At 34.2% G+C, this 14,397-nt stretch overlaps 1 protein-coding gene across 3 annotated transcripts; it reads left to right on the plus strand.

The window, feature by feature from the left end:
* Nucleotides 1-200: 200 nt before the first annotated feature.
* LOC112553408 (centrosomal protein of 89 kDa-like) lies at nucleotides 201-13,962 on the plus strand. Of its 3 annotated transcripts, none has more exons than XM_025220608.1 (21): nucleotides 201-284; nucleotides 851-1,074; nucleotides 2,765-2,889; nucleotides 3,977-4,068; nucleotides 4,364-4,468; nucleotides 4,831-4,909; nucleotides 5,679-5,831; nucleotides 6,829-6,972; nucleotides 7,287-7,432; nucleotides 7,813-7,863; nucleotides 8,388-8,587; nucleotides 9,013-9,128; nucleotides 9,442-9,622; nucleotides 10,137-10,200; nucleotides 10,453-10,556; nucleotides 10,877-10,976; nucleotides 11,313-11,354; nucleotides 11,620-11,709; nucleotides 12,227-12,273; nucleotides 12,518-12,640; nucleotides 12,900-13,962. In XM_025220608.1, exons 1-21 carry the CDS (start codon nucleotides 243-245, stop codon nucleotides 13,075-13,077), a joined length of 2,406 nt encoding a protein of 801 aa, XP_025076393.1. In that variant the 5' UTR covers nucleotides 201-242; the 3' UTR covers nucleotides 13,078-13,962. The 3 variants fall into 3 exon arrangements, with proteins under 3 accessions (XP_025076393.1, XP_025076394.1, XP_025076395.1); XM_025220609.1 differs by having other exon boundaries at nucleotides 5,682-5,831; XM_025220610.1 differs by lacking the exon at nucleotides 201-284 and adding an exon at nucleotides 604-760.
* The last annotated feature ends 435 nt before the right edge of the window (nucleotides 13,963-14,397 follow it).

A 14,397-nucleotide genomic window follows, 5' to 3' on the forward strand; every position in this document is an offset into this window, starting at 1 on the left:
ATAACTTTAATGATTTTGTAAAACTGTAATGATTCGTTGCATACTTATTCTCTATTATATAGTGAGATCATGGACGTATATATATAAACAGTTCATGGTGAGATTTCAAAATCAACAACAACAAAAATTCCATCTGTGGAGAAGAAAGAATTTATTGCAGACGACATTGTTTGACGCGCACGCGCGGGCTTTTGTTTTGTTTGCTGAAGGGGACTGTACTCGTTCATCGAGGACCCTCCGGAATGCTTCGCAAAGGACGGAAAAAACCTAACACGATTGCATTGGTTAGTGTACTTTAGTTATTATTAATGTAAATTATGAACAACGTTTCCTTTCTAGAGCATTCTACTTATCATATTCTATCTAAAATATAACATAATTTGATTTTCAGCGTGTTCTTCGTTGGAGCGTGTCGAAACCCGTTGTTCGTTTGTTGGGTAAATCTGCAAATCGCTTGCACAACATTAGATATTTTTCCGTGATTAATTTACATCAGCATTATTCTTTGTTAAGTAGATTGGAAAGTTTGGTTTAAATATTAATAATAATTGTGTTTCACTTTGTTAAGCAGTTTAATTCATATTTAAAGGCAGTCCAAGCAATCTTTAATCTAGAAAACAAAGTTTGATCCGCAAAGCTTTCCTAACGACACTATGCAAGGGAAACTATTCTCGAAGCAATTATACTTAGGGATCGTCTTTGATTGCTAAAAGCAACGGAAACATTAATCTTTAAAGACGTCACCATCAAATTTACTTGTGTAAGTTTCACACATTTTCTAAATTATTGCAACATAAAATGCGTTATTATTTTCTGTATAGACCTTTAAAATTCGTATTTTCCTTTTCAGGAAAAGATAGGTCCAGCTTTGATTCCACGAATAGTCTTTGCAGCAGTACCTCGTAGTCCTCCACCTAAAGCGCCTTCAGGGACCCCTTTGGGTCTAGCATCAGCTGTGTTTGGAGCATCATATGTAGGAAGAGCGATGGGAGAACCATCACAAGAGGGAACTGCTGATCCTTTAAGTGATCCTGAGAGCAGTCTGTATGATTATCAGCAGATGGCCGAACCAGGGTGCGTGAGAGAATTTCTTAGCAGAAATATGCAATAATTTAATATTGACATCCGTATGAATAATAGAGAGCAGCTATATATGGATTAATTATTATTGTGATGGTTTTGTATAAAGAAAAGTGAAAAAATCGGTCATTGTGTGACATTTTTAGTGAAACAATAAGGCCAAACATTGTGATTATCAAATTATATATTCTCCTTTTGATGAGTTAACCTGTATTTGCAAGGTGTTCTTTCAGCTAATTCTTAAGGGACAAACTTCCCTATGGCAGGAAAGAATGGTTCAACTCAGGGGAGGGAGGGGAGGGTACTTAATTGTCAGGCCAGATGAAGGCAGCTAAAACTGTGTACGTGTGCTTTGCACCTTCCTTTCTAGTGTTAATCCATTTTTCTTTCTCCTTCTCTTGCCTCAGTAATTAAAATGGCCTGCATCTGTCTCTCCACACAGTAAAGTCAGTCCACGCTTTCCAGTCTGGACTTAAATATCTCTTTTGGAAACACCTACTATATAACTTGTTCACCCTGTTGCCCCATCTCCCTCACACTCCTATCTTTGTGTTTCTTCATGTTTTTATATTTTCTAACTAGTGCATATTCATGTTATGTATGTTGTGCTTGTTAGTACTCATTTGTGATATCTACATATGGCCTCTTTCCCCACTGCCCCTGGTATCTTGTGAAGCGCATCGAGCTCACCTCCATGTGGGGAAATGTGCTATACAAATCATATTATTATTATTAGGTAATGGCTTGTATAGTATGGAAACTTGATTATATCAGAGTGGTATGCATCATGTTTGAGACAATATTGAATGAACAGATAGACACATATAGTCAAATAATTTGTGGATCATAATACTGTGCGTGGCGGGAAAGGAATACTTCAGTTAGCTAGCAATTTGGGCTTAAATAATAAAGAATGACATGCTGAATTGCTTATATGTTCAAAATTTTGGGTTTCAAAAGAATTTTTTATTTATAACTATCTAAAACTCATCACTGGCCAGTTTGTGATAATAGCCATGTTTTGTCAAGTGATATCTTTGGCTTCTTTCTGACACATATATTCGCCTATTTACTTTTAGTTTCAAAATATTGGCATTGTTGTTTTGGAGATTTTGCTGTAAAGATCAGACCAGAGCATTGTGCTAAAAAAAATGAGCAAACTGAATATTACTGAGTAATGTTTACGGAAGAGGTGCGTTTTCAGTGCACGTTTAAAGGATTCATTAGGCAAACTGCTGACAGTACCCCAATATAACTCAACGTTTCTCTTTGTCAAATGGGTGTATAACATGATGGACTGCTGTTTAAAGCCCAAATTGATAGTTTCCTTTAATAAACAAATATGTGATTGTATGCATCAAAAATGAGTTATTGGAAAATAAAAATAAAATAAAATACTTATGTTATTTCATTCTTACAACATTTTATGAGATATGGTTTTCTGTTTTTGCATTGTGAACGATACAGTTTAAAGAAATGTGCTTTTAATGCATGTTTGACTTTGACAGTTCAGTTTTGATATGTATATATACAATCTCAGAAGGTGCATGACTGTCTTAGTAATACTAAAGTGCAGTTGTCAAACAACGAGCAGAGATTTATGAGTGGAGTGGAAGGATTTAATGGCATTTACTTTATTATGCTCCAGTTTTAATTCTTTTTTATTTAATTAAATTACTCACAGATACTCCACTGTGGGATTTAGAGCAGGATCAAATCAAAACAGAATAAGCTACTCTGACAGGGATAGAGCTCCAACTCCACCTTTTGTGAAGAACGCAGCTTCTGTTGGAGTTGTTTCTCAATCAGGTATAACACAAGATGCAAACATTGTGCTGTCCAAGGCATTTAAAATTATTTATTACATTCAGCATGCTTTTTGGTTTTTAGCATTGATTTATTTTGTCTGTAAAAGTATTCAGTTTATCTTTAGTTTTAAGGGGAATATTTTAATCCTGTTGTTTAATTAAAAGGTTATCATAACAAATAATTAGATCAGCTTTTTCAAAGTGTGCTTTACAATATTGTTGCATGAATTTTGTTTTCTGCTCAAATCCCCATAAATATGAATCAGAGCCAACACTAGGGGAAGGCAAGCAGGGACTAACAAGTGCATATGTTGTACTGGCTTCCAAAGGCCACACAGTACTATTTTCCCAAGGCCCTGCATCACTCTAGTGCTGTTTCTGTATGAAAAATACCTATTTGTAATGTGTAGTCTGCTCCTCCAAATTATTTTTCATCACTTAGTGGTGCATGCAAGTACTGTAGTTTTTTTTTTAGTACTGGTAACATTTTAATGAACTTTGTGTCTCAGGTGAGCATAAAACATTTATCAGTCATGTATAAATAATACAGCTATCAGAAACCTAATTGATTAATATTTTGAAGAAATCTGAAAAAGATAAATTCAACATAGGTCTAAACATTTAAAAAGGAAGACAGTACACTATTTAAAACAAAATAATGCATTAATTTTAAATTGCTGGGAATTGCCATTAAACATAAATTTGGCTTTAATGATCTTAATTTTCCATTAAGCAATCAAACTTATTTTTCATTTAAACATATCATTAAATAAAGAATTTATTTCTTAAAATAAATGTGGATTTGTTAAATGACAATATGATGTGTTGATTTGTACACATATTTCAGGGAAACGGATTTTTTAAACCAGAAGCATAAAGAAAAATTTAATAGATGATTAGTAACATATGTAACAGATGTGGTAATTCCAAAATCGTCAAAAATAAATGTTAGAGATCTATCAAATCATTTATGTTAAGAGATTTTCGAGTGTTTTGGAAACAGCCTAGCATCAAAATTAACATTAGCAGCAAATATACAATAAAATATCAGTATATTTCAAGTGTTATGTATGTTATATTTGCTGCAGGTGAGTTGTATCACATATTGGAACCTGAAGATGGACAAATTAATGAAGACCTTTATTCAGTCCCACTGCGGAAAAAAGGCCCTGGAACAAAAGTGTGTAATTTTTGCATTTGATAACTATTTTGGTGGAAATTCATATGGACCTACATTATTTTCTTTTTCATATCTTTCAAGGAACTATCTGTCAAATTCTTATTTGTAATTTTTTTGAAAGCTTATTACTATGATACTTTAAAAAAGATGAAGATATTGAAACTGTTTTAAATGATTTCAGTTATAATTTTCCTGATTGTTTCTGTATAGCCATGCAAGCTTTTTTAAGTATTTTTTTTTTATAATAAAGTGTATATGTGCTAATTTAGTGATTTTTTTTTTTTTTTATTGTTAGATGTCCAAAACTCGAGAGAGTGATGATGCTATCTCTATGGATCGCACACGGAGAGATGTACAAAAAGCCATGCAAGCTGTTCATGATATGCCAGTTGAGGAAACAGTAATATTTACATTTCTACTGTTTATTCCGATTCACTTTCAAGTAGAGAAACGAAGTGAAGAAAGAAAGAAACAACAAATAAATAAATGAAAGGAAAAGAAACTGAAACAAAACATGAGCGAGCTAACAGCAATAACAGACATGACTGATGTGTACAAGACTGTCCAGAAAGTTTGTACTAACATAAAAAGCAGTTTTTGTTCCACCTAAAGCAGTTTTTTATTTGCTTAGAAAACTAGGATTTCTGGGGATGAGATTTCTAGGTAAAAGAGGCTGAAATGTCTTAATTTATTAGTAAGCAAAAAATACTTTTTATCAACTTTTCTTTCTAGTTGTTTGAAGGATTTCAGCCTGTCTTGCAGATTTTGAAACAGGTAGAGAACCAGCAGCAATTAACTTCATATCCATCATCAAGCAGCGGTCGAGGAACTATGAGAAGAGGTATGTACATTCTATTTTACGTAGGTATGTACGTACTATCAGTATTTTACAGGATTTCCTTTAATGTGATAGAACAACCCAGTGGTTCAGTGGCAAAGTGCTCGCCACGAGAATAATGACTGGATCCGGGCATTTTCTCATCATGTGATAAAGCTTTTTATAGTGCTTAACTAGTTCACTATAAATTGGCCTTAGTTGATAACTCAACATTAACAAACCTTCATTATTATTGTAATGCATTTATATTTTATCACCATATATTGCAGTCAAGATTCAAAGTTGTAAACAGTTCAAGAGAGAAGAAAATCCAGCTATTTGTTTAATTCTTGATATATTGAAACCAAAACCATAATCATGAGCATATACAAATGCACACCCATACTGATGCAGATATGTTGATGTACTTTTCTGAGTGTTTGATTTTACTGTTATAGATATTGTATCATTATATTTATCCACTGTAAAGTTTTATTTTTTGGTTGTGTGTGTTACACAGCATGCATTTTTGATTCAGTTACCACTCCAAATGTGTTGTATGTTGTCTTTGAAAATACATGTTTGTCATCCATGTTTTCTTCATTATTCTTAGCATAACAAAAGATTTGTTGATGTATAGCCATCACAAAGACTTGAGTGAGAAATTGTGGAAAAAGTAGTGCAGAAGGAACATTGGAGTTAAAATACTTGGTTGATGCTATAGTGTGGCTTGTTTTCCTTATCATCCAATCAGAATGAAATGTCATAAACTCATGGTTTGCATTTGTGATAGAAGATTTTGAGAGTGGCAGCATAGATCAAATAGACAATGAAGTGCAAGATGAGGTGGATGCAGCAGCTGATGAAAACTTCCTGTTATATGACCAGAAGCCTCAGGATAGAGAAGAGGCTTATGTGTACTTGAAACAAGAGCTTCAATCACAAGGTTTGAACAAAAAATCCTCAGAATTATTGTTAAGCCCATGAGTATGCTTGATTGCAGGAAACAAAACATTAGTTTTAGGGAAACTTGGTACATTACTAAATGGTGATCTTTTAGCTATTTTAAATTAGTTTGTTTTGTATCATTTAATGCCCAGATTTATGCAACTTCAAATAATTGGGGACATTGTGTTAATCCTAACCCTTTAGTGCTTTTAAAGTGATCATTTTACAAAATGTGAGTGGAGTACATATATGTGTTAATGCTTCTTGTGGATCTCTTTCTTTGTCACATTAGCTTTTTTTTGTGATGAATGTTATCCTTCTTATCCTTTGCTGTAGTCTCTTTTCAATGTGTCCAGGTAGTCTCTTTGTAATGTGTCCAGTATCTACCTACCCAAGGCAGATAATTCCCTTATATTGCTTGTGAATGCTTAGTTTATATCAATGTGTCTATTTGGTTTATATGACATTAGTTTTCTACCAAACTTTGTCTAATTTTGGTGTCATGTTAGATTCATAAAAATACTGTTTTTTTATTCATATTTGTATACAGTACACTTGTATTCCACTTTAACATTAATATTCAAGAAAGAAAATGTCATATTTTGTAAAGCATTGGCCATACCTTACTGCTTTGAATTTAAATTTGTTAGTGAGGTACACCTGCAGGTACATAATATAAACATATGTTGAGACATTATGAAAAGGCATGGCAGACCATTAATAATAAATATATAACATTATACATTTGATCTGTGTTAAACTTCCAAATGAAAACATATTGATAAACTATCTGTTATCAAGGGTAGATATACCATGAAATTGAAACTGAAGATAGCTGAACAGTTATCAATTCACAGTTATTTGAATCCAACATTGAGTCTCCCCCCTCCCCCTGACAAGATTTAATAAACTAAAAACTAATTTTGTTTGTGCTTCATAAAAAGTAATAAGAGAACTCACTGCTTGCTCTGAGGATTGTTTTTATCATATTGCAGGAAATAGTCAAAGCAGAGACATGCCAAGTGACATATCTAGCCTTGGTTTAGAGATTGAGGTTCATCGACTGAAAGAGGAAAATGAGCAATTGCAAGAAGAGGTCCTAAATCTCAGAAATGTTACATCTGCTCTTAAAGTTGGAGGTTAGTTTGTTTATGTGCTTACTACAATGAGACTTTGTGTTTGTCTCTTGCTCAGAGTAACAGAAGGTGGAATGCATTACATTCCAGCAGGTCCTGTTAAGTGACACATTTGAAGAGCTTGTAAAATAATTAAAAACCTTTTGTATCATATATCTGTTCCTGCTACATCTCTTTTGGTTATCCTTAACATCATTTTCTGGCTTGTACATTATTATTCATTTTCAATTCTGGAGGTCTCATATTGTAGCTTTAGTTATAAATGCAATTTTTCACTTTATACAAATGAAATTTATACATATCCTTATTGTTTACAGATAGGGAAGGTGCTGAGATGCTTTTACGTGATCGACAGATAGAGGAACTAAAGGCCGAAAATGAAGTAATGAAGAATGCAGTCCATAGAATTAATGTGGAGCTCAGCCAGTACCAGGCCAAGTACAGGCCACTTTCAGAAGAAGAGGTTTGCCAAAACTCACAACACTTACAAAATCTAGCAATTTATCCAACAGTCTAGTATAATCTGATGACCCAAGGATGATCTGAAATCTTCTCTTTTTAAAAGTGAAACTTCCCAAGTCTTAATACTTTGAGAAATTCTTGAAAAAAAAGGGTTATCTATTCCATGCTGAAAGGCACCAAAGAAGAGGAGACAGGCGCCGCCCTAAAAAAAAAAAAATGGTATTCAGTACCTTACTCCCCCATCAACTAAAAGGTGGTGAGATGAAAACCAGTCCTGGATCTGTGCTGTGGTTTTGGGACATCAACTGTTTTATGTCTGCAGATGTGTTCTGCTGGTAAACATTATTTTAATTGCTTTTCTTTTCCACTTTCTTATTCCAGCAATCTAGATTGCAAGGCTTACCTTCCACTGGTCCTGTTCCCTCTTGGCTGGTAAGAATCTGTTTTGTGTCATGTCAGATGAACTAGTGTTATGAGAAACTATATAGAAGACTTGAGCTAGTTTTAAGTCATTAAAGATTAGAATACAATTCTATTGTTATCGAGGCATTCATCTACTGAAGTCTGCCTGTAGCATAAACTAGTTCATGGCAAGTGATGTAGCTATAAACAAATGTTTTCAAATCAGATATTGTTGCTGCTTATAAACGATGACTATGCTTATAAATGCTGCTTATAAACCAGAGGTTGTGACCAAGATCTAGACTAAGTTTGTGGAAAGAGAACAGAGCAACAAAGACCAGTATAGAGATTAACTTAGTCTTTAAGAAACGTTCACAGGACAGTGATTATTCATTTGTGTTTTCAAGTGTAAGTGTTATTTTTACCATGACTGGAATTTTTTGATTTTGAAGCATTCATGCATGCATCAACATTATATTCCAATAGTAGGAGAATGACCTAGCGTGGACCTTGCCTTCTGTCTAGAAATGAAACTGCAACCAATTGCTTTGCAGATAAACCGGCGCTACCTGGCTCCCCTTTTCTTGGCATATGATGATTTGATACAAGAAAAAGAGAATTTCATATACCACTGTCAAGAGGAACTTCAGACACTGAAGAAACGCACAGCAGAGGTGATAAAAGAAAATGAACAGTTCCACCTGAAGGTATCTGGGAAAGTGGACAACAACAGCCTGTTAAAAAGCAGCGAGTGGTTGGTAGAAAGTCTTTTAGTTCTATCTTTGAATACTACTAACAAATCTTTCTTGGCAATAATAGATTTGTAGACCTATGAGCCGCCACACACACACATTGCAAGGTCTCTGCTTTTGTTTCATGCTACAAGAAAATTAGATATGGTGGGAAAATCTTGGCAGTTTTTATACTGCACAAATATAGTTTTAGTTATTATTGTGCAGATCTTGTAATTAGTGAATTAATGAGGTAAGCAAACAAAAGACAAAAACAGTTGATGTGATTTATTCCAAATATACATGAATCTGATTTTGTTTTGATGATACATTTAAAAAAAAACTTTTCTAGGAAGAGTAAACTGGAAGACTTTACTAGTGACAATTTCTAAATCTTTTGCTGAAAATTTTTCTGTCAAGGCGAAGTCACTGTGCTGTTTGTGTTTAGGCATCAGCTCCAAGACCAAGCCCGTCTTGTGCTGGAAGAGAACCAGATTCTTATTGAGCAACTCAACATCCAAAAGAACAAAGTCAAGGACCTCTGCTCTAACCATGCACGGCAAGGTCTTGCATTATAATTCCATGCTTTATAATTCCAAAGCCTATGTTTCATTGAAATTGTTTTAGACATGTAGGATCTCTCCCTTAAATTTTGTGCATGCAGGAAGCTTACAAGATTACATTAATATAGTTATCATTATTGGCTTGCTACTAGAAGTAGAACCATACATTGCTGTGGGGATCTGCTCACATGCATATCATCACAAAATCTTGGCATGTCAGTCTATTGAAATCCTTATTGTGTTTATCTTTCTGTGGCATTTAGAAAAAAGGTTGTTGAAACCTATAAGTCCAACAATACTTCACATTATTTCAGTGGGTCAGCTGACCAAAAAGATGAATGACAAGGAAATGGAGAAAGAAGAATTAGAGCAAGAGTTGGAGAAGGTTAAGAAAAAACTGCAAGACATCAAACACAAATATGATCAGATGTTACTGGATACTGAGGGGCACATGCCAGTCCACGATCACATCACTATGGTAGCTGACCTTAAGAGGTAATGTTATTCACTTGATCTGAATGCATTTCATGTATTTGTTTTGTAGAAAGGTATGCGCGGGTGACAAAAGAGACAGGGTGTGCATAGGCATTGTGTTATTTATGGAGCAGCTTTAGAATGCTACATGATGGATGCTGATATTTTGAATAATTTTGCATTCAAATGTTCAAGTTGCAGAAGAAAATAAACTTATAAGCAACAACCAAAATATGTTAGTAAAAGAAGAAGATAAAAGCAGTACATTTAGACTACAAAAATACAGATAAATATAGTATCAAAAAGTAATTGGCCACATGGAACATGACAATACTAGGGCCCAGCAGTGGTGTAGTATGCCCAACAATGGAAACTGTTTACTTACTTTTCCCTCAAGTCATTGCTAAGCACTGGTATCCATTTGTCAGCATAGGCTATTGTTTTACTTGTACTTGTTAATATTGGTGTATTTGATTAGTAAGAATCATCAAAATTTTTTTTTTCAGAGATGTAAATATAAATCTCTTTCTCTTAGGACTGTTTCAGATGAAAAGGAAAAACATGAAAAAGAAAAAGAAGTATTTTCTCTTAAACTCATGGTATGTTCTTGTTTTTCTTTCTTCACATTTATATTAAACAGATATTTCCTGTAATTGTAATAGAATTGCATCTTCACTTCGTGTTTTGTTTAACAACACTAGACAGCAATTCACATTGATGCTCCTGAAATGTTTGAAAAGGTGTTGTGTAATATTGAGCAGATAATTTTGTAATGTTATTTACAAGATAATGAATATAGTTTCACGCAGTGGAGAATGTAGAATTTTGCCATTTATGACATCCCATTGCAGGCTTCAGAAGAAGAACGGAAACATCAGACATTAAAAGCAATTGAAGTCAGTGCTGAAAACAGGCAATTGAAGGCAGAGATCAAGTCTCTGCACAAAGCTCTCAGGTGCAAACAACCAGTCATTACCATATTAAATATACATATTTCTGTTAAGCATGGATTGGTATAAAATATTCTTAATCTTTATTAAGAGATGTCATTTTCTAGAATATATTTTAAAAATCATTTTGGAAGCTCTGTTTGCCTGTGATGACATTAATTATAGTTTCGGTCATTCATTGTATGCAGGGAAATTGAGACATTAACAGTTCTTACATGTATACACAAGAGACAAAGATTTTTTAATCTGCAGTTTACAAGAATCATTATAAGAAGAGTATTTCAAATGTTACTGATGGTATGGTATCATTATAACACTGTTTCAGAAAAGCCCAGAACAAGATAATGGTCTTACACAAGGCTGTTGAACAATCTGAGAACAAGGAACTTATTACACAAAATGAACTTGCCAATGTCATTAGAATTGTGAGTGAATTATTTTTCAAGGTTTAGATTTAGGTATGTAGTATTTGACATATGCCTGGGCACCATTACAAAATATTTCTCCATTAAGACAAGCATACACAAAGATTTGATGTTTATGGCATTAAAGCTGTTAAATCAATATTTATTCTGTATGAAACAGTGTGTACATGTAGCTTTAATAATAATGTCAAATTGCCATTTTATGAAATAATATTGGACCTTTGGCAGTTTATAGTCATCAGACTGCATTATTATTGTAGAAATGTTACAGAAGTCTTTGCTGCTAACCTTTTATTTTTAAATAATTTTACTTTAAATTTCTCTCTTGCTCTTCAGGTTGAACAAACAGCATTAGAAAGAGACACAGCATTCCAAGTGGTAAACATGTAGAGTGTGTGTGTGTATATGTGCAATGTTTATGTAGAAGCCCACTTTAAATAAAACTATAAACATTCTGTACAAAGGAACTTCATGCTGAGTGGAAAATGGCAGATAGTCCTATGTATACCTTATCGGTTTCAGTTTTGCAATTTGTTTCCTGTTAGATCCAGGTGTTTAAGAATCTGGTAGTAATATGATGAGATGTCTTTCCATTTCCTCTTTAAAAACCAAGTATGATTGTATGGCATATTTGGTGTTGCAGGTTAAGGAACAGCAGCAGGATTGTAAAGAAACTGTTGATCGCATGGTCAGCAGTGGTGTGGTAAGAGGAAAGTTGGAAGAACGACTCAAGGTAGATTGTTATCAGGAACTTTATTTAAATGATTTAGCACAGTGGTTCCCAACCTTTTCTCGCCTGAGGGCCGCACTGGATATGATCTAAAATCTTGCGGGCCAGAATCATGACGTTAAAAATGAAATTATGTTGTGTCTCGTTAAAACGACAAGGCCAGATCAGGCATCTTTGTGGGCTGGATGTGGCCAGCAGACCGTAGGTTGGGCACCCCTGATTTAACGCAACTTATTACAGATTACACTTTTCAGCCTATTGCCTGAGAAATGTGTTTTAGTTCTTAAATGGGATGTATTCCCTTTACACCCACAGTGAAATACACAAAAAAGCAGCACTTATTCTCTTTCACTGTCCCCAGCATTTGGAATCCTTGTGGGGAAATGCATTATATGTAAATATTAAAAGCCAGCAGTGGTTTTAGTATGACCCCAAGTGGTAGAGGTTTTTATCATTTGATTCAAGTTCAATTTTCAGATCAAATAAGATCTACTTGTGAACCATATAATAAATTTTTCAGATGTACAAGATCAAAGCTTTCTCCAAACTTCAGATGCTAGCTGACAAGTAAGTTGTTACAGTTTTAGAACTAGTTTACAAAACTTGCAGAGATGAGGATCTGCAGAAGAATCCTATAATTTTTCCGTGTAACCATTTAGGCTCCCTTGGTTTTCTTAGCGAGTAATCAAATAAAATATAAACATATATTTTTTTATAATAATGAAGAGAAAGAGGCAGACAATGAACACATCAAACTTTCATTTCCATCCATATTGGCTGTTGCACTGAAGTATACATATGCATTCTGCAGACTAAAAGAGCAAGATGAATCCTTTAATAGACAAAGGCAAGAGTATGAGCGAGAAATCCGTTATCTTCGTTTGGTTATCAAAGAGAAGGAAGATATTATCAACTCAATTGAAGGAGCGAAAAGGTAAGATGGTGCAGGATATCTGATCATTTTATGTTGGGGCATTCAGAGTTCTTGTGTTTTAAAATTGTAAAAACCCTGATTCCTTCAAAATATGCCTGTTGGTGAGGGGTGAATTTGTTTTTAAACCAGTGATTAGGAATTGATTTCTACATTACCAACACAGCACACTCATGAGAGTTTTGTTTTAATTTCTGTAAAATAATAGACCACTTTGATTCTTATCTCATTTTAAAAAAATATGCATGTAATTATTTTGCAGAGAGGTAGAGGAAGACCTGGAAACTATGTGGCAGGCAGCCACTTCTGAGAATCAACGGTTGAAGGATACATTACGCAATTCCATTTACAAACTCAAAGAACACTCTTCATTAAAGGCAGCACTTGAAGATGAGAAAGACCTGGATGATTTTGTCAACTTTTCTGATCATGATGGTTAACCGACTTCTGTGAAAGAAATAGGCTTTTCATATGAATGCAGCAGTGCATTGATCAATAGAGTTTCTGTGCTGTTGTTTACAACAGAGAAATATTTGTATTAAACCACTATTCTCTGTCTGCAAAGGGTAAAGGGATTGCTTGTTCTGAATCCTCTTTGGGAACTTTTACCGCTTCTTCATGGTAGCTACTCGTTTTAAAACTTAATATTCTGATGCTTCTTGCCATGGGTGGTCTGTGAAAGGCAAGTATTCTTTTGGACTGTAAAACAGCCATATTCATTATATTATACAGGATCTGCTATCATTATTTAAGCTGGACTGTGATATTAAATGCCTATTTTTGTACCAGTCAGACAGCATGTACAATATACTGAATTGTGTTATAGCCCACCTTTCAGTTTTCTGCGTGCTTTCGTGTTAACTTTACCCTGTGGTATTCTAGTTTGACTATAATTATAATTTCTACATTTTTATTCTTTTGTTTATATGCACTTAGTAAGTTGACAATGTGCACAAGTATCATCACCAACATTGAACTGATGTAGAAGACGCTGGAGGTTGAAATTTTTTATTTGTGAATGAAATTCATGTGACCTGCAGTTATTCAAGGAATAGGAATTTGAAGAGAAAAAGAAATTTATTCCAATAATGGAACACAAGACAAAAATAGGTTGACAGGTCTTGTGCAGCTGTTGTTTTAGTTTGCAGGTGGAAGAAGTTATTTTAACAAACATTGAACAAAGCAGCTTTTTGTGTACCTAATCTACTGACTTGTTTTTTTTATTCCAGCATTTGAAAAAATGTGAACCATCATATATTTGCTCCGTTTTCTGAATTGCTTACAAATGTATGTGCAATGATAAAACTGTAACCTATAGAACTGCAGGAGGGCTTGGGGTCATTTTTTATTCACTTGTAAGCCAGTTGGAGTATATTAATGGTATTGCAAAGTTGTAAACATTGGTGTGCAGTTTTCATACTCATAAATCAAACAGTGCAAGAAAAAAAATCATCCATTCTCTTTTGAGATTTAACACTTTAGACGAAAATACTAAGGATTCAAAGCTCACTCAGCTGTTATCTTTTGGTAAGACTTCCTGAAATGCTGGGTCTTTCTGCATTTTTTCCCGCAACCCACCATTCAGCCTTGAATTTCATGGCCATTTATTAAACATTAGCTACAAATTGGGAGCAACCCTTGTCCCTGAAAGCCAAAAAAAGTGTCATTGATGTTGGCATAACAACGAAATATAAATATGCAATTGCTGAGATAGTACTGAGAATCTCCTCTTGAATTGAACAAGGTATGCATCACCCAAG

Source organism: Pomacea canaliculata, linkage group LG12, assembly GCF_003073045.1.
Source record: "Pomacea canaliculata isolate SZHN2017 linkage group LG12, ASM307304v1, whole genome shotgun sequence".
Taxonomy (NCBI): domain Eukaryota; kingdom Metazoa; phylum Mollusca; class Gastropoda; order Architaenioglossa; family Ampullariidae; genus Pomacea; species Pomacea canaliculata.